Genomic DNA, 19,747 nt, shown 5'->3' on the forward strand with positions numbered 1-19,747 from the left:
TTATTCTCCTCGGTTTCTCAATCAATGCTTGCCTGGCGCACATAAGAGCCAACCCTGAACAAGCCCTCGCGCTATTCAAGTAGGCAGGGCAGCGGACGCTTGGTCAGCGTTGGCCGGTGTGTTGAAAATCTCTTTGCCAGTGTGTTGGCTCACATGAGAGAAAGTAGCTAAGGGGGCATAATATAAGAATGTCTTTGGGGTCAAGGGGCTTCACTGTCAGGGTGGCGGCGGATGTGGAGGCCTTGGTGGCCGTGTTGGAGCCCACATCCTCCAGTTCCTCAGGGCTGTTCTTCAGCAAATTTTCCAATTGCACAAATGCCCAGTCAGACACCCCCACCCCCCCGGTCCCCGTCCAAGCCAAACACATTATTTCTCTTTCACGACTGGAAAGATTATCACCAATACTAGTAGCACATTAAACTTAAAGACAGATTGACAGGGCCATACGCATACCCAGGAAGGATGACCGACCAAGAGAAGTACACTACTGGTTGTCACCGATACAGCCCCCAATTGAAACTACTGCAACGGATCGTCAGTGAACTCCAACCCATCATCAGCGCAGACACTTCTCTCTCACAAGCCTTGGGAGGCAGACAAGTCCTGGCCTACAGACAACCTCCCAACCTGAAGCGGATGCTAACCAGCAATAGCACACAGGACAGACATACAGACAGAGGGACCAGACCATGCAATAGACCCAAGTGCCAACTCTGCCCTCATGTCTATTCAGGCAACACTGTCACAGGACCCAACAAGGGCTCTTTCACCTGCATCCTTATATAATTTGTGGTACATGCCATCCCTGACTTTGTCTATTGTTAAGTTCTTAATAAACACATACATGTAACACATGTCTTACTTTTTTCAACTACACATTATCAGATTTCCAACTGCACATTTTGTGTCCCAACTGCACACACACGCACACCCCTGCAGTTCTCCTCTCTAATATATGGCTTTAGATGAAGCCCCCTGCTGCCCCTTCAGAGGTGTGTCATAGATACTAAGCAGAGAGTTCTCAAAATAGGTGAGCCCCATGGAAGTATGAGTGGAGTTCAGGACAGCATGTATGGTTCTTCCACCCCCATTTTACCCTCATAACAACCCTATGAGGAAGGTCAGGCCGAGAGATTGTGACCGGCCCAAAGTCTCCCAGTGAGCTTCAGGGCTGAGCGGGGATTCGAACCTGGATCTCCTTGGTCTTCATCCAATACTCTAACCACTATGCCACATTCCTCCTTGTTGCCTTCCCAGTCTAGTTTTTACATTTGCCACCTAGCCCAATCAAGGCATAATATGGTTACCATATTGCAGTCAGCTACATAACTGCCACCTTCATTAAAAGCTGCTAAGCCATACATTCCCTGAAACGTATCACATGAACCAGACCCTAACAGTTGCAACTCCGCCTTTTTAAAATAAAGCTTTTCGGCACCACACACACATGGTGGTGGAGTACCTACTAGCTCCTGGATTTTGTACACACAATTGCTATCATGGTTTAAAATTTGCACTTTCATCTGTAGTGTAGAATGCATTGGAAGCATGGGCTTCTGGGAAAATCCACCCTTTAATGACCCTGTGTCATAACTCACCATCAGCATGACTGAACTGCAACTACCCCATGTACAGGAGAGATGGGGAAAATGTGGCCCTCTGGATATTATAAGACCGCGACTCTGAGCATCCCTCGCTACCTGCTAAGCTGGCTAGGGCTGAAGGGTTTTGCAGTCCAACAACATCTGTGTGGTATAGTGGTTAGAATGTTGGACTGGGACTCAGGAGACCCGGGTTCTAGTCCTCCCTCGGTCAGGAAGCTGACTTGGTGACTTCGGGCGAGTCACTGACTCCCAGCCTAATCAACCTCACAGGGTTGTTGTGAGGATAAAATGGAGAGGAGGACTGTGCAAGCCATCTTGGGTCCCTTGCAAGAGGAAAAAAGTGGGATATAAATATAATAATACATAAATCAAGAGGGCCACCCGTTTCCTGCTAGTGATGTAAAGGGATGTTGAGCGTGCCCACCTAAGTGCATGTATGACCGTGCAAAGGAGGGGTTTATGACACTGGACGAGCCTGGCCTTTACTATCTCCACTGGTCTAAAACAAGGAATCTACTAGAAATGGAGAAAGGCCTTAGCTAAACCTACCTTTTGTTCTGGGGGGTGGGGAGGAGGGGAAACCTCACATTGCGATTAACGCGAACTCTCGCCCTTGTTTACATGTAAGACGCGACGACCTCAGGAAGAGAGGCATCGCGCCCGCCATTTTTTAATTTTCTTAAAGGAGATGGAGCGCACAAACGCTCATGCGCAGAGGTAGGTTTCTTTTTAAAAAAAAGTCATTTCCCTGCTCCCCCCACCCTACCCCCGATGAGCTCTGTGCGTGGCTCCCGGTTCTGCGTGAGTAATCGCGCGGAGCTGGCTCAAGCCGTGGCAACGGGCCACACCTTCCACAGTCTCGGGCTCAGCCCAGGACTGCGGAAAAAGCAGGCCCAAAGTGTAGGGCTGTATCCCGGGGCTAGGGAGGGATGATCCCTCCGTGATCCCGGGATCCCTTGTGCATCATCTGGATGCACAGGGACGATCCTGGGGTTCGCCCTAGGATAAAGTCTCGTCTAGCTAAGGCCAAAGAAAGAGGAAGGAAGGAAGGAAGGAAGGAAAGAAAGAATATAACAAAGAAAGAAAGAATAGTTATTATTACATTTATGTCCGGCCAGTTATATCCAATGTTAGTTTAGCTTGCCCCATTTATTTCAATGGGTCTAAGACTAATATGGGATAAAAGCCAAATAAATAAATAAATAAATAAATAAATAAATAAATAAATAAATGCATAAAACACACATATAGCAATGTAGGAAGCTGCCTTATACTGCATCAGACCCTTGGGACCATGTAGCCTGGTATTGTCGACAATGAGTGGCAGCAATGACTCTACAAGGTTTCAAGCAGGAATTTTTCCAGCCCTACCTGGGGAAGCCGGGAATTGAACCTGGGACCTTCTGCATGCAAAGCAGATGCTCTACCACCAAGCTATGTCTCCTCCCCCCATACATGTACACATAAATACACACAACACACACAGGCAAAAGACACAGAGGCCAAACTAGGTACCCCTGCAACGGCAGGTGCAGATTATTATTATTATTATTATTATTATTATTATTATTATTATTATTATTATTATTATTTATATAGCACCATCAATGTACATGGTGATTCCTAGCATCTCTTACCAGCATCCTGAAATGTGCAGCAGCGTGGGAAAGAAATCATCGGCTTCGATGGCAGGCTGACCCTGGCCACAGCCTCTCCCAGTGGGTGAAGAGATTAACCAAAGCAAGGAACTGGCTGGGCAGTGGCTCTTTCGTTCTCAGAGCCCACGAGGAGCTGTGACATTGAATCCCTTCCCTCCCTCCTTCTGACTGAGTCCAGAACAACATGTTTACTCACTGACTCGGTCACACTGCTGCGCAATGACTGCCCGCTATTGTGCACCGGTCGAGACACTGTCCTCAGCTACACAACAACCGCCCCGTCATGTGAAGGGCTGCATTTACACTGCAATCCACACCAACCTAAATAGTCTGAATAAGTTATGTAAATCACGAGGATAACCGACATATATTTGTTTGTTTTGTAACGTTCCATTTAAGCTTCCAAGATCCTGGAATGGGGCTAGGATCAGGAGGACAGCATTATTTATTAGTTATTTAAAGCATGTGTGCCCCACCCTTTGGCCCAAAAAGATTCCCAGAATGGCTTACTGAGGTTATTTATTTTATTGCATTTATTGCATTTCTATACCACCCAATAGCCAGAGCTCTGGGCAGTTCACAACAATATGAAGTATGACAGACCCAGTCCTCGGGCTTAACATCTAAAAGACGTGACACACAAGGAGAAAAGGAAGGGGAGGGAAGAGAAGAAATGCAAGCCCACACACCCATTGTTAAAGGTGTAGCTGTTGTCTTAACCAGCTGTAGCGGAAATAGTTCAGGTAGCCTGACAAAATGGCTGCAGTGATGTGACAGATTTGGATCCTGTTCAGACAACACACTAAGCCATGGTTAGGCCACTAACCCTTTTGCAGCAAATGGTAAGTGAGTGCATTTAAACTATGGTTATATACGCAATGCTTAACCACCGTGGCTTAGCATGTTGTCTGAACAGGGTCTTGGGAGAGCCAAAGTCTGTTAGCCTCTCAGCACAGGCAAGGAGATAGCCCCTTTTGCCCTCTGCTGTGTAGCCTGATGGAACGACTGACACTGGGTGACAACTAAGGGTAGGGAATGGTATGGATTAAGAAAGAGCATGGAGAATGGTACAGAGGTTGGACATTAAGGGACGGAACTCCCTCAATGATACAGCACATGCTTCATGCCCAGAAGGACCAATCCCAGGTAGCTCAGGCCCTTTTCTGGGTGCCTTGCCAAAGGATGTGAGGCAAGTGACTACTAAAGAGAGGGCCTTAACAGTGGTGGCACCCCAACTTTGGCATGCCCTCCTCAGAGAGGCTCACCTGGTGCCTACACCTGACACCAGGTGAAAACCTTTTCATTTCCCCGGGCTTTTTAGTCCTACAGTTTTAAAAATCTTTGCCCTGCTTCTAGCTGTTACCCTGTTGTTGTTTTACTTTGTCTGTCTTGGGTTTTAAATGTAAGTTTTTTATACTATGGTTTTCGGTTTTGTTTTGTGAACTGCCCAGAGAGAGCTTCATCTATTTGGGGGAAGGGTATCAAAATATAATTCATTCATAAAATAATCAGTACATAAACAAATAAACAAATCTCCAATTGAAAACAATGTCGCAGTAGCAGTGCTGGGAAGCTTACACCAAGCAGGATAAAACACTTTAGAAACGTTTTGAAAAACTGTATATGGAGTGTGTCCTGGGCCCCAACAGTTGTCAAAACTGTTATAAACCATTTTAAAGCAGTAGTGTAGATCCTGCCCTTGTCTGCCTCAGACCCTGGAGAGCTGTTTCCAATCAGACCACATGGTACAGGTCTAAATGGACCAATGGCTTGAGCCTGGAGAAGGAAACTTCATATAGTCACATAAGTGCAGAAATGAAGGAACAGAAGATATCTGCTCAGCCTCTCCTTAACCATCTGAAGATTATGTCCAGATTCCTTTGTCGCCAGAGCGTTGGAGTGGAGCCAGAGTTCACAGGGCCAAACCACCTGTTTTTTTTTTTTAATTTAGCAGGGATGTTGACGTCATCCCACCTCAAACTTCCCAGTTCCTTCTGAGTTTAGCTGAGATCCTCACAGTTGCTGGGGGTGTGGAAATGGGTTTTCCCAGCCATAATGTTTTGTTGCCAGCAATCCCTGTTGTAATATGAACTCTGTGTGTGTGTGTGTGTGTGTGTGAGTGAGTGAGAGAGAGAGAGAGTCCTGAACGAGGAATTAAGACCCATTAGCTTTATAAAAGACCTGTTCCTGATGGAGATGAAAGCTGCTAGAACAAATTTGCTGACTTTGAATTAAAATATTTCTCCCTGGTGCTGGGAAAAGAAACTCCTGGAAAGCCTGTAGCTGGTGGTCAGATGTTTCGGGACATGTTGTATCCCTCTCTTTCCCTTGCTCATGCAATCTCTCCAGCTGTCCAGCCAAAGTCCAACATGCTAACCACTACACTGCCCTTTGCCAGGTCACTATTCTATAACTGTCAGCTGATATGCTATCTACTACTGCTTTTTTTGGGGGGGGTTGTATCTCTCTCTCTCTCTCTCTCTCTCTCTCTCTCTCTCTCTCTCTCTCTCTCACACACACACACACACACACACACACACACACACACACACACACACGGCTAATGGGTCTTAATTGCTATTCAAGACCAAGGCACCCCAAAATACAAGGACATGCTCCTAGGAAAATTCACTTCTCTACCCCAGCTACTGTGAGGATGCAGCTAAGTTCAGAGGAACAGGGAAATCTGGAGTGAGTGGCAGATGATGTCAGTGCCTCTGCTAATAAAAAAAGGTGCCATTCCCAAAAACCCTGACACCAGTAGGGCACTGGTCACTTCTCAAGGCAGCCCTCCCAAAAACCAAGTTATTAGCCAACGCCATAGATCCTCCAGCGTGTACCCGATACTATGTGCTATCTGTGACAATCTATGGCTAATCTATGGGCAACCTCAGTAGATATCTCTGACCTCTTGAATTGCAGGCGAGCTGCACAAGGGATGGGAGGTTCCCGTGCAGCTGAACACAGTGTTCCACAACTCAGGAAATCAAAATGGAATTGGTCAGCGCTTAAGAATAGCAGGCTGGGCTTGGGAGGGCAGACTTAAAAATAGGACCTGTCAAGATAAAAACTGTCCCTTATATGGCTGACAGTTTAAGAATACAACAAAACTCTCCCAATTTCATTGTACCTAGCAGATCAGTTTGCAGACAGTGCCCCCCCCCCCACCACTGCATAGCTGATTCTAGCAAAAAGGAAAACTAATCCGGTCAGTTTCCTTTTCCTGCTTTAGGATCAGTATCATTTCCTGCTTCTCACCCACCCACCTCTTTCCCCTGGTTTGGGTTTCCCAGCACTGCTTGGAATGAGTTGGTAAGCATGTGGGAAAATCTTAAGGAACCTGGACATTTTCTCCTTTTTTTTTTTTTTTTTTTTTTTAACTAGTAAACCCTGTGTATCAAAATTGCCAGTTAAGTAAAACCCCGTGTTTTGCACATAAAGCCTAAATCAAGGGGTTGGGCATCTTTCTGAGAGCGTGTCACTTTAATTACATCCCTGGGAACAACACAATTGTTTGGTGACAACCATCCCAGCACGACCAGCAGAGAGATCTGCGAAAAGATTCTACAGTCTCAAAAGCACACAAGCCAAGAGGTAATAAGTACAGCTGCCAACCTCTGCAGCCATCCCTATTCATGTCCGTCCCCCCCTAAAAAATGAGTCACTACATATTTAGGAGTAAATCACATTGAACTCAGTGTGCTTAGTGTTGCAGCCCGATCCTAGACGTGTTTACATGAAAGTGTCATAGAATCATAGAATAGCAGAGTTGGAAGGGGCCTACAAGGCCATCGAGTCCAACCCCCTGCTCAATGCAGGAATCCACCCTAAAGCATCCCTGACAGATGCTTGTCCAGCTGCCTCTTGAATGCCTCTAGTGTGGGAGAGCCCACAACCTCCCTAGGTAACTGATTCCACTGTCGTACTGCTCTAACAGTCAGGGAGTTTTTCCTGATGTCCAGCTGGAATGTGGCTTCCTTTAACTTGAGCCCGTTATTCCGTGTCCTGCACTCTAGCCTGCTAAGCGTTCATAGGAGGGCAGTCTCATTCCATTACTCACATAGTAAAAGCCTCCCACATATCCCTGATTAACTGGTAAAGCAAACAACAAGTAAAAATTCCAGGACCTGGGTCTCTTGAAAGGTCTGCCATGCAGATGCAACAGCTCCATCCTTCCTGTCCCAGATCTTAAAGAAGGATTTCCCTTCTGGTTCCTATCCAAAGTCAGCAGATAAAGTGTGAAATGTCCACAATTCATTCTAGGAGAAATGGGTATTTTCTCCTAAACTGATCCGTCATGCTTCACATATTATACTTTTTAAGGCTACACCTAAAAATGCAAATGACAGGCAGTATCCAATGCTGACGCTACATTAGTGTGACTCATTGTTAGCGCAATGGGAAGCAAGTGAAAAGTATGGAAACACTAATTTCTGGAGAGGGAAGGTCTGCAAAGCTTGCAAAACGGAGCTGACCTGTCGTGTTCTGGAAACAAGCATTTTCTGCTCATTTCCGGGGTTATTTAAAGATGCCTATTCCTATTGTGCTAGCAGTAGGTCCTGTGGGTACAATGGAATTAGTGGAGGCACAGCAACAGTACTGGATACTGCGTTATCATACATGTGTGTACCATCACTGTAGAGTTGCGCTCTGTCAATAAGAAAAAAGATAAAAGAGTTGATGGAAAAACACGAGAGGGTTATTAGTGGAAGACAACGACATCTGGACCCCCAATAAAATTCTGTGAATGAGGCAGGGTTAGGGTATAATTATTACTATTATTATTATTATTATTGCACCATAAAAGTTTCTTCTGGAAGCACTCTCAGAATGTTTAAAAGACAGACACGCATCATCTCCAAGTGCAAACCTGACCGCCTGAAATCCATCACAGAACTTATATTCTGGGGTTTGTTTACATATAGACATTCACTCCATATTCCTACACTTCACCCTATTTAACGACTTGCAAGTGAATATGTGGATTAGTCCACTAAAAAGCAATGAATCTGTGGCGATATGTTTTGCCTGGAGTAGAGAAGATTAAAGGGAGATACAATCGTGGTCTTCAAGAAATAGCTGAAGGGCTGCCAAGCAGAAGATGGAGCAGCGTTGTTCTCTGATGCTCCAGAGGGCAGGATTAGAACCAATGAGTGGAAATGGCAGGGAAGCAGATTTTGGCTAAACGTTAGGAGAAATGTCCCAACAGAAATGGCCCTGCACTATAGAGCCAGCATTGAGCAGTGGGTTGGGCTGGATGATCTCTCAGGTCCCTTTCATCTCTACGATTCTGTGACTCAGCATTCCACCTGCAGTATTTGGCTTGTGATGGTGCCTTCGGCACACGCAAGCCATCACTTAACATTGCAACCATCGAGTGATGTGAACATACATATGTGATAGAGTTGGTTTTGTATCACTTCACAGCACTTTGATTCAAATGCGGAATGCTTTTCAGCTGATGTCAGTTTCCCAGGACCATGAGCGGAGGTGCATGGCATCAAGGGATGCAATGCTGAGTAATGGACACCGCACAGGTATTGTGGACCAGTTTTAAGGTTGGAAAACACTAAGACGTTGCCTTTTAACGGGGCTTTTAAGCTTTGGATTTTGAATAGTTACCTGTGTCAATTTCACTTCAGCCAAGATTTACATGCAACTGACAAGCATTTCATCATTCAAAACTTCCTCACTTTTTATTTTATTTTATTAAACACACCCATTTCTTAAAATACATGTCAGGAAATGGCTCAAACAGGCTGTCCTGGCATCAGGCCAACCAGCTTTCACCCATCTGGGGTCTGAAGACTTGTGTCAATAAAAAGCAAATGTCAAAATTAGTTCTCAGGCTTCGGAGCATGAAAGCATGAACCATCAGGCAAAACCCTCCTCGGCCTCTAAAAAAATCTTTTCTAAAATAAAATAAAAAAAGATTCTTGTAGCACCAGGGAAAAATAAAACGAACGTCTTTATTTTTAGATTTGGGGGTGGGGGAGGAGAGATCATAATAGTTCCTGATGGACCGGAAGCGCAGCCTGTTAGCTGCAGAAAAACAAACAAAACCAAAAATATTCCTTTGCAATAAACAGCAGCTTTGAGGGGGGGGGGGGGTGTCACCGGAAGGGGGATTTTCAGTAAGAAACTAGTGTAAAGCTCTGATCCAGATTGAGAACATATTGCAGGCTCATAGCTGCTTTTTCTTCAAAATAAAAAGTGTCTAGTTAAGCTAGATAAGCCATTAAAGAAAAGCGCACCTTTTAAAAAGCACAAGATGTAGTCTGGCCCTAGCATATTTGCTTCGGCCTGAGCAACTGCAGCCTATAAGCAATTTCATCAGATGCATAAAATGACCTGGAAATTCAGGTATCTAAAGAAGCACGCTGCAGTTCACAACAATTTATGCCAGAACAAATGTGTTAGCCTTCAGGGTGCCACAAGACTCTTTGTTGGCTTTGCTGCAATAGACTAATGGCTAATACCCTTCTGGAAACTGGAAATTCAGACATTTTTGACAGCTTTCCAGAAAACCACATCTCCCTTTTTCTCTTTCCCCCCTCACACCTCCATCCCTCAGTCGCCTTCGAGCACCTACCCTGTGGCTAACTGGTACCCGGGTACTCTCTCTTCTTCCAAGTGCTCTCAGTAGGGTCTCCACTGCATTTCGGGGCTTCATGGTTGCAGAGGTAATGGCTGCCCATTAATCCAACTTCTGCTTTGGAATCCCGGTCAGGCCAGACGCCGTGCTGATGTTGCTGAAGACATAGCTCCACGCACAGGTGAGAGAAGCCTGCCTTCTCCCCAGTGCTGACGGCTGTGGCGGAACCACTCTAGCTGGCTTCCTCAAGCAGCTCAGCCCTTGGAGTGCGTGAGACAGGACGATGCGGAGCTGGAAACAATGAGGCTAGCTTGTGAGATCGGGGGGCAGGCAGGCAGCTGCCGTTTCCTGAGACACAATAGCTCCTTCCTTTTGCAGGGCACAGAGGTAATGGAAAAGGATGCATCGGGAAGGAGGGACAGCCGGGCTTGGAGACCAGGGCCTGGCAGAGAAACCAAGGGGCCCAGGTCTCAAAGTTTAGGGCCATGCGTCATCAGCAGGTCTGGAAGCCAGGGATGAGGAAGAGTTTGGCAGCTCCTGTGTTGCAAATAGATTCCATGGGTGTACACATGGAATGAGCCAGTAGAGCAGACCGTACCACTTTAGACTTCAGGGAGGTGACCACATCTTTGGATAATCATGCACACACACACACATAGAGGGTGTAGAAAACTAGCCCACCAGGAAGATGGCTCTGCTAGAACCTTGCTTCCTAGTGTGCCTTTTTTTTTTTTACTTGCAAGGAGGCTTTTAGTTTTTGCCTTAAAAACAACAACATAAAAATGCAGGGATTTGAACCCAAGTCTCATTGATCTCAAGCTGCCAGTTCATTGGCTGCCAGTCCAGGTCCGGGCCCAATTCAAAGTGCTGGTATTGACATTTAAAGCCCTAAACGGTTTGGGGCCAGGTTATCTGAAGGAACGCCTCCTCCCATATGTACCTACCCGGACCTTAAGATCATCTACAGGGGGCCTTCTCCGTGAGCCCCTGCCAAAGGAAGTGAGGCAGGTGGCTACTAGGAGGAGGGCTTTCTCCGCTGTGGCACCCCGGTTGTGGAACGAGCTCCCCAGAGAGGTCCGCTTGGCGCCTACACTGTACTGCTTTCGTCGCCAGCTGAAGACCTTTTTATTCACTCAGTATTTTAACACTTAATTTTAACTTAAATTTAAATTTTATTGTTTTAACTCTGTATTTTAATCCTATATCAACTTTGCTGTGTGGTTTTATCCTGGTTGCGCTTTTTATACTGTATTTCGTAATTGTGTTTTAAACTGTTGGGTGTTTTACTGTGGTTTTAATTTTTGTGAACCGCCCAGAGAGCTTCGGCTATTGGGCGGTATAAAAATGTAATAAATAAATAAATAAATAAATAAAAATAAGCCCAACACTCTACCCAGTATACTAGACTGACTCTTTGGGTGAAATGGATGGGACCATCCCTCCAGACCTCTGCAGGAAGTGCAGGTTCCTGATCAGCAGCTGGCTTTGAGGGAGGGACAATTTTGAGAATAGGCTGGCAACGTATTGAACCAGGGTACCTCCACTCTTCCCAAATGGCAATCCCTGTTGCTACAGCAACACTTCTTTCTACTGGATTGGCAACTGAGGGGCTGGCTGACATGATTCAGAAGGCCAGATTTGGCCCTGGGGCTTCCACTTGCCAATGCTATGCTGAGCTCGTAGTCTTGGCTTTATATTTGATTCCTCGCTCTCCTTTATTCCTCATATCGAGGCAGTAGCTAAATCCTGTCGTTTCTTCCTGTATAATATTGCCAGGATTCGACCATTTCTGTCTGTCTCTTCTGCCAAGACTCTCGTTCACGCACTGGTTATCTCTCGGTTGGACTACTGCAACCTTCTTCTCTCTGGCCTTCTTTCGTCTCACATCAGTCCGCTGATCTCTGTCCACCACTCTGCCGCTAAGATCATCTTCTTGGCCCGCCGCTCTGACCATGTCACTCCACTTCTGAAATCTCTTCATTGGCTTCCAATTCACTCCAGAATCCAATATAAACTTCTCCTGTTGACCTTCAAAGCTTTTCACGGCCTAGCTCCTGCCTAGCTCTCCTCTCTCATCTCACACTATTGCCCCGCTCGTGCTCTCCGCTCCTCTGATGCCATGCTTCTCGCCTGCCCAAGGGCCTCTACTTCCCTTCCTCGGCTTCGTCCTTTTTCTTCTGCTGCCCCTTACGCCTGGAACGCTCTTCCAGAACACTTGAGAACTACAAACTCAATCACAGCTTTTAAAACTCAGCTAAAAACTTTTCTTTTCCCTATAGCTTTTAAATATTGAGTTTGTTCTGACCCTAAACTGTCAGCTTCACCCTACCCGGTGCCTGTTTACACTTCCCTGTGCCTGTTTGCATTCTCTTTCCCTCCTTATTGTTTACTACAACTTTATTAGATTGTAAGCCTACGCGGCAGGGTCTTGCTATTTACTGTGTAATCTGTACAGCACCATGTACATTGATGGTGCTATATAAATAAATAAATAATAATAATAATAATAATAATAATAATAATAATAATAATAATAATATGCTTGTACACCATTAAAGCATTCTGCCTTAGGCATCTGAGAATAGCTAAATAGTACCATATGGTGACCATATACTACAAAGAGGGGTACATTCTTCCCTATCCAGTACAATGGTCCCCTGGGAAAGGCAAGAATTCCTTTCTCCTACTTCCTTCCAAGGCAGAAGAAGCCTGTTCCTTTAAAAAGAAGGAGGAGGAGGAGGCACCTCCTAGTTTGCCGTTTCCATGCTTCCAAAGGTTCTTTGCAGGCCTGTTTCTAAAGAAGAACAGGCAGTGGGCGGGTGTTGACGTGAGTCAGACCAGAGCTGGCTGGAAGAAGCCAGGCTTCTGCTGCTGAACTGGGTCAAATGGATGCAGCCAGTATGGGATGGATTTCATGGTCACTGTTCAATGGAGGGAGGTCTTGCCTGCACCCATGGCATGCACAACCTTGTAACTTAGAAGCATGGGGCCAGACCATGGGGACTGTGTAACCAGTGGCAGTAAACTGGCACTATCACAGTTTGCAACAGTGTGGTTCCAACCCTAACCGCTGCCTTGTCTTTCCAAGTTTCCTATGACACACACACACACACACACACACAAATTTGTAAAGAAGCTATTAAGTTCTGGAATATTAGTTGGAGCCAACCATGGAAAACAGCCAGCAAAGAAAGAAAGGGGTGGTGGTGGGAGAAGAACCAGAATTATGATCTTCCATCCCAAATTCCAGCATGACGCAGCTTATAGAAACATATCTAAATTTAACCTTGCCTGAAGTCCTATGCCGGGACTGCGGCAAAATAACGAGTATCTTCCATGTTTCCCCAAAGACCGTTACATGCTGCCCTTGGCCTAGCCTTTGCCAAAACGTAGCTGGGGCTGTGTTTATTCAGCGATTCCCATCAACAAGGGCAGAAGTTAATACTGGCCCCATGATTCAGCATCTTGTCTCTCTAAGATTTCATTATTTTTATTTATATTTTTAAATCACAGTTTGAGCTCCCATGAAAATGCGTGGACAAAGTTTGCTGAAATGCAGGAAGCCGCTAAAGGCTCAAGCAGAGAATTTCAAGTAATCAGGAAGAAGTGTTTTAATCCCCTGTACAGCTCCTTGCTTAGCGGGGACAGAAAAAACCATGCATTATAAGTACATATGGATATTCGCTTAACTATATAATGCATATAGGTTGCAGCATTGAGGTTTCCTTAAATTGGCACTGTCCTAAACATAATCACAGGTATCTAATCAGAAGTATCCTGCTTATTACGACTAATCATAATATTTTGATTTCAAGTACATTTATTAACTTTGCCACTCCCCCCTCTGCTGTAGGTATGTTATTATATGGTGATGACCACTGATAGGGAAGAAATAAAATTCATTCCTAGCACAAATAGATTAGGAGACACAATTACTCCCTTCTGATAATGGCCCCCGTCAGGGTGAGAATCAAAGGTCAGCCTACCTGCATAACCCCGCTCCTTTAGCTGCAAAATTCCACCCCTGGTTTTGTTTATTGGCAACTTTCGGAACCAACTTTTTAAATTTATTGGGAGAGAGATACAACAAGAAGAATAAATTGGTGCCTCCTTATGACTCAAATGGGACTGATAAGCAACCATTGCATTTTTTTAAAAAAGGAAAAACAAAAGTGAAATTTGAGTGGCTTGGGTTTTCCAGTATATAGCTGGGGCAAGAAGGAAATAATATAGCTTCCTAGGGGAATTGAATATTCCCTTCTAATCTTGCAAGCCAAGACGGGCGGTACAACTCATCACTTGCAGCACTGTTTTGAAAATGAGACAGAAGGCCATTATACAACAAATATGCACTATTATTTGATCGGTTGATTAGAGATGGAAGATGTGCCTTCTTAAGCAATGTATTCTCCTAGGACTAGATATGTTTTTTTAATGTTTTTAAATTTCGTATACTTTGAATGTTTACTGTTTTTAACTTTTGTAAACCGCCCAGAGAGCTTCGGCTATGGGGCGGTATATAAATGTAACAAACAAACAAATAAATAAATAAATAAATAAATATCCCACTCAGTGTTGAGCAGAAACTGGAGACACATGCAGTTCCTTGCCATGAATGGGATAAGAGCACATGGTTACGGACGGACTTAGGGGTGCGCAAGTTAGCCCTTTGTCCTGGGCACCAAGCTTCAGAGAATGCGGAGCTGTTTAGTGTATAGGGTGCAATCCTATGCATGTTTAGACAGATGCAACACCCAGCATCCCCCAATCAGGATTTTCTGTCAAAACATGCATCGATTTGCATCTTAAGTGTCTTCAAACAGTTTTTCAAGTTCAACATGTCATTTGGGTACTAGCTACAGAAATTAACTTTCATCAGTTGGCTTTCAAGAATCTTTCTTGTTGGTTGTCCAGTTCACTGTCGTTTGCTCTGGCAACTTGTGGTCCTCCAGTTGTTTCGGTGTACAATTCCCATCAGCCCTAGCCAGCAGAGCCTATATGATGGATGATGGGAGTTGTAGTAAAAAAAAAAGTACTGTAAATATTAAAAGCAAGCAAGCAGTAAGCTGACTTATGGGACCCCAGAGGAACTAGCCTAGGGCCAGCCTTGCACATGGTTTATCATGGGAGTTGCTCTACTCTTTTCCCTGCCCACCACTTCAGTATTTCTATATTGCCCTGACTCATTTGCCTGCCATTACTGCCTACCCATGGTCAACAAGCAACCAGCCTAGAGTGTTGCAAACTCATTGGCATATGAATCTCACCTTTCTGATCTCTGGTACTTAGGGATCATGTACTTCTTATTTATAGTGCTGAAAGCTAATGAAAGCAGTCTTGTAAATAAGGACATAAAAGTTAAAAGCCTGCTTTTTTGTTTTCTTCCCCCCCCCCCCCAGCCTGCTGGTGGTTGGCAGAGGAGAGACAGAGAGTTGCATCTCTATGCTGGGTCCAGAGGAAGGGTGGAGTGCTCCAGCCCTCCTCTAGCCTGCTGGAACTCCTGATTGGCTAGGGCTACCTGGGTAGTGCTTAAAATACAAGGCTGAATTTAAAGATGCCTCTGCCCAGCACTTCTGCCTTCTCTTCCAATAGGTCTCATACAAAGATGTGCAACTAGAAATGCAGGAAGCCTTGTGGGAAAGATAGGATTCATCTCTCCTGTGAGATAACCCTGCAATTGATCTTAATGGTTGTATGAACAGGGGGCAAGAATGGGTGGAAAGCCCACAACCACTCAGTGCACATACACACAACATGCTAGCCCACCATGGGTTATCGTGTTGTCTGAATGCAGTGCATTTTCCACAGGGTGGCTTGTTAACCTTGCAGTGTGGTTTATTTTTTCTCAAACAAGCAACCTTGAGGTCCATGGTTTGTTGTGGGTTATTCAGAGTGGTTAACAAGCCACACTGCATGGTTACTGAGCAACCCTGCGGAAAAAGCTCTGCATTCAGAAAACACGATAACCCATGATTCAACAACAAGCCACACTGGTTGGGGTAGCATGTTGTGTGAACCCAGCCAGTGAGACCTGTTTCATGCCTTTTAACTATGAGCTTCTAAAGGTCCTTACCACGTGATAGACAGAAAACAGTGTATACCCAGTTATACTTCTGAAGCAACCCACACCGTGAGCAACGTTTCAGGAATGCTCTACATTATTTTAAAAGACCCTTTCATTAGTAGCTTAAAGGTGGCAAGAGGGGAAGATGCCCCACGCCTGTCAGTACCATGCAAATGCTCCAGCCTATCAGTGGTTGGAAACTAATGCTCCATTCATGTCCATGCATAGGTGTGCCATTCATCTCCATGTAGCAGCATCAGAACGCTTTTGCTCACTGCTGCAGGGATAGCATAGATACAAAGACCAGGCTATTCTTAGCTTTAGGGAGACTCTAAGAGGATTCCCCTCCCCCTTGGCCTATGTACCGCATTCCCAAGATCACCCCACTTTTTAGTGGAACAATTGTCATCCCCTATCAGGCTAGGCAGACAACCATCTGCCTGGTCACCTGTGGCCAGTGAAAATCTACTCCGGGTAACAAGGCAAAGGAGACACTCAGTCTGCCTATGCAGTAGCTAAACCCCCCCCCCCCGCAGCATTTTGAGCATCGCAGGATCCCATATCTCACATGCGCCATCTCAGTCGTCCTTTCCGTCACCCACCAATTTCTAACAGTTACAGATCCTCTCACCCTTAGTACCTTCTCATGTTCTTAACAGGTGGGATGGTTTGTTTGTTTGTTTGTTTTGGGGAAAAAAGAAAAAAGAATTGAACAACTTTGTGGAGGACAATAGGTCTACCGAAAGCTGTTAGCCATAATCACCAAATAGAGCCTCCATGTTCAGAGGCAGTATGCCTCCGCACATCAGCTGCTGGGGTCAAACAACAAGGGAGGGCTGTCACCTTCCTGTCCTGCTGATGAGCTTCCTGAATGTAGCTAGCTGACCACTGTTGGAAACAGCAGACTAGGCCAGCATTCCCCAAGCTGGTGCCCTCCAGATATTTGGGGCTACAATTCCCGGGATTCCTGACCGCCGGCCATGCTGGCTGGGGGGATGACGGGAGTTGAGGTCTAAAACATCTGGAGGGCATCAAGTCAGAGAAGGCTGGACTTGATGGTCTGGTCCAGCAGGGCTGTTCTTAACCACTGATTTCTGCAGATGAAACCTGAAATGAAGCGCTAACACCCTGCAGAAACATGTAGAGCATCTTGAAGAAAATAAATTACAATTCTTTAGTCAGCCTTCAAAAGTCACACCTTGCACGTTGTCGAGACTGAAGCCAAAAGCACCGCTTCACCTCGCCACTGAGCACCCCCACAGTTGAGACATCCTATCATAATCCCTGTCTGCAGAACTATACCACATCCCTTACATTGCCCGTTTCCATCTTAAACCTGTACAGCCCATCCGCCTGCTCCTTTGGTGTTTTTTTTAAAATCCTCCTCTCTCTCTCCAGCCTAAAAAAAGAAGGATTAAGGCTTTCTCTCCCAATGGAGCTATTTGCAAGTAGTCTGTAACTTCCCTCCCTAACTGGGACACACCACCTGTCCCTAATACACCACAAGGGGTCAAAAAAGGTGGGGGGAGGTGGGGAGAAAAGACCCAAACTCCGTTCACCGCCTACCTTCATGATCCCGAATTTCTTGGAACTCCAAGCCTGGATTTGGGGCTGGCATCTCAGCTCCCAGTGTAGCTTGTCTCCATCTAAATGCCCCCCTTGCCTTCTTCTGACTGGCAGAAAGGAGCTGCAAACGGCCCTGCTGCAGAAAACCTGGGTGTCTCTGATGCCTGACTTCTTGAGCCTGAACAAGAAACACACCCTCCTTTTCTCTCCCCTCCCCTTCCTTCCTTCCTCTTTTTTCTTCCCTCCCTCCCTGAGAATTTTCCCAGCCCCTTTCCCCTACCCTCCTAAGGCAGGGAATGGCCTCCAAACTGCATTTCCTGCTGAAAGTCTGAAACCTCCCTGGGAGGCAAAGTAATGGGATAACAGCATGCCTCAGCTTGGAACTCCTGCCCCCTCGCCCTTGAATCAGGGATGCCCACCTGACAGCCTACGAGCTGCGTCCAATCTGGCGCAAGGTCTGGGTGCTTGAGACTGCAAACAAAAGAAATTAAACTGAAAACATTTGGATGAGCCCTGCTGAAATCTCAGAAGGTGTAAGAGGGGTGTGTGTGTGTGTGTGTGTGTGTGTGTGTGTATAAGAAAGCAAGCAGGATTTTGGTAGCTCTGAGGAAAAGCCTTAGCAGCCCACATTGCCCGTGATTAGCAAAAGCAAAATAGATTGTCCAAAACAAGCCAAGAAGTACAATGTTGGACAATCTCTGCAGGTTGAAATATTTTGCTCTCTCGGCAGTTGGGGTGGCCTAGCGGGCAGGAGCACATTGAGCCTACAGGACCCTTGCCAGATGACAATGATTCCGCCCTGAACTTTCATGGCCAACGGTATTAGGGTTGCCAACTTTTGAATCAGACCCTATGAGCTGTGCCTTTACCAGCTGTTGGATCTGCAGACAATCAGCAGACAACCAGGCTTTGGACTCTAAAAACTTTTTTCATTGGCCTGTTCTTGAAGATCTCATTCTTGCAGATCAAGTATCCCTTCAAACCACAAGACTGGGCCAGGCTTCTTCTTTTTTCTTTTTTTTGGGGGGGGGGCATTGCCAACCCTGTGGGCATGAAAGAGAAGGTGGCAGTGCCAGGGACGTCAACACACACAGCTCAATTGGGACACTATTTTGATGCAAGAAGCAAGACCCACCCAACTTGCCAGGGTAGGAAATAGGCTATGGAACAACCAAACTGGAAGCAATTAACAGGGGATATGGGAAGGAGGGGGGAAATTATCAACAGTCTTCCCCACTTCAGTCACTTTGTCTGATCCCTGAAAAGCACAATCAAATTTGCATAATTCAGCAGCCCACTTGAAGCAATTGCCCTTAGAAACACTTCCGTATAAATACGTTGTATTTTAAGAGTCTTCTAAATATGTCCCCATCAGTTACTAACCCCCACTCCTAGAAAATGTACTAGTCCACCTATAAAGATGGTGCCTGTGCATCTTTATAGTAATCATTTGTGGCACACTGATAGCCCTGAAGGAGAAAAGAAGAAGAGAGAACCCAACTTGCATCCTTGTCGGGTTGCCTGGAGGACATTTTTACTCGCCACAGGCAACCCGGCAAGATGGCTGATTACAAGCCTGCATGAAGTACAGGCACAGGTCAGCTGAGGTTCACAAGGTGACTTGTCTGCGAGGACAGAAGCCCACAATAACCACTAGATTGCCCACAACCAAGAAGGGACAAAGAGTTGACTTCAGATCACCTGATTGTCAGGGAACAGAAAGAATACCAAGGGGATCTGGGCTCCCTCCGCTACGCTGAGACGTTGCATCATCTTGGCACGCCTTGTGTGTTATTGCTATTAATCATTTGTATTGCACTTTCTATGTGCCAAGGGATGAATTGTATAGTCCAGCCTTCCCCAAACTGGTGCCCTCCAGATGTTTTGGACTACAACTCACAGGATTCTTGACAATTAACTCTGTTGGCTTGGGGGTGATGGGAGTCAAAGTCCAAAACATCTGGAGAGCACCAGTTTAGGGGCGGCTGGTGTAGTCATTCTCACCAGTTGCTCTTGTAAGATGCAAAAACCAAGTCATGGCAGAACTGGCAACCGTAATGGAGAGCTGAGGCCAAGACTAGGGGCCCTTCCACATGCCGTACTGAAGGCACATGCATGCGCCCCAAGTACGACCCCAAAACGATAGTGTGTACTACAGCCAGACGAGACGGAGGAGGAGGCGGCTGGGGAATCCGGGCGTGTCCTTGCCGCCGCCTCCTCCTCCCCGCCGGCCTCTTGCTGCCGGGGTAAGAGCGACCCG

The 19,747-nt window shown here is 45.9% G+C and overlaps 1 protein-coding gene across 3 annotated transcripts in view; it reads right to left on the reverse strand.

Moving 5' to 3' along the window:
- The window catches only part of TNS2 (tensin 2), a 146,802-nt gene that overhangs the window by 91,250 nt on the left and 35,805 nt on the right, over positions 1–19,747 (reverse strand). The window contains exon 1 of one of the 3 annotated variants that reach the window (XM_063119225.1): positions 9,855–10,106. The exons of 1 other annotated variant lie outside the window; for it this stretch is intronic. In XM_063119225.1, coding sequence (XP_062975295.1) covers positions 9,855–9,935 — 81 coding nt within the window. In that variant the 5' untranslated portion in view covers positions 9,936–10,106. Of the gene's footprint in view, positions 1–3,241; positions 3,427–9,854; positions 10,107–19,747 lie in introns of those variants that run through there. One more of the 3 variants, XM_063119226.1, reaches the window with a different exon arrangement.

The sequence above is a fragment of the Elgaria multicarinata genome, chromosome 3, assembly GCF_023053635.1.
Source record: "Elgaria multicarinata webbii isolate HBS135686 ecotype San Diego chromosome 3, rElgMul1.1.pri, whole genome shotgun sequence".
Taxonomy (NCBI): Eukaryota; Metazoa; Chordata; class Lepidosauria; order Squamata; family Anguidae; genus Elgaria; species Elgaria multicarinata.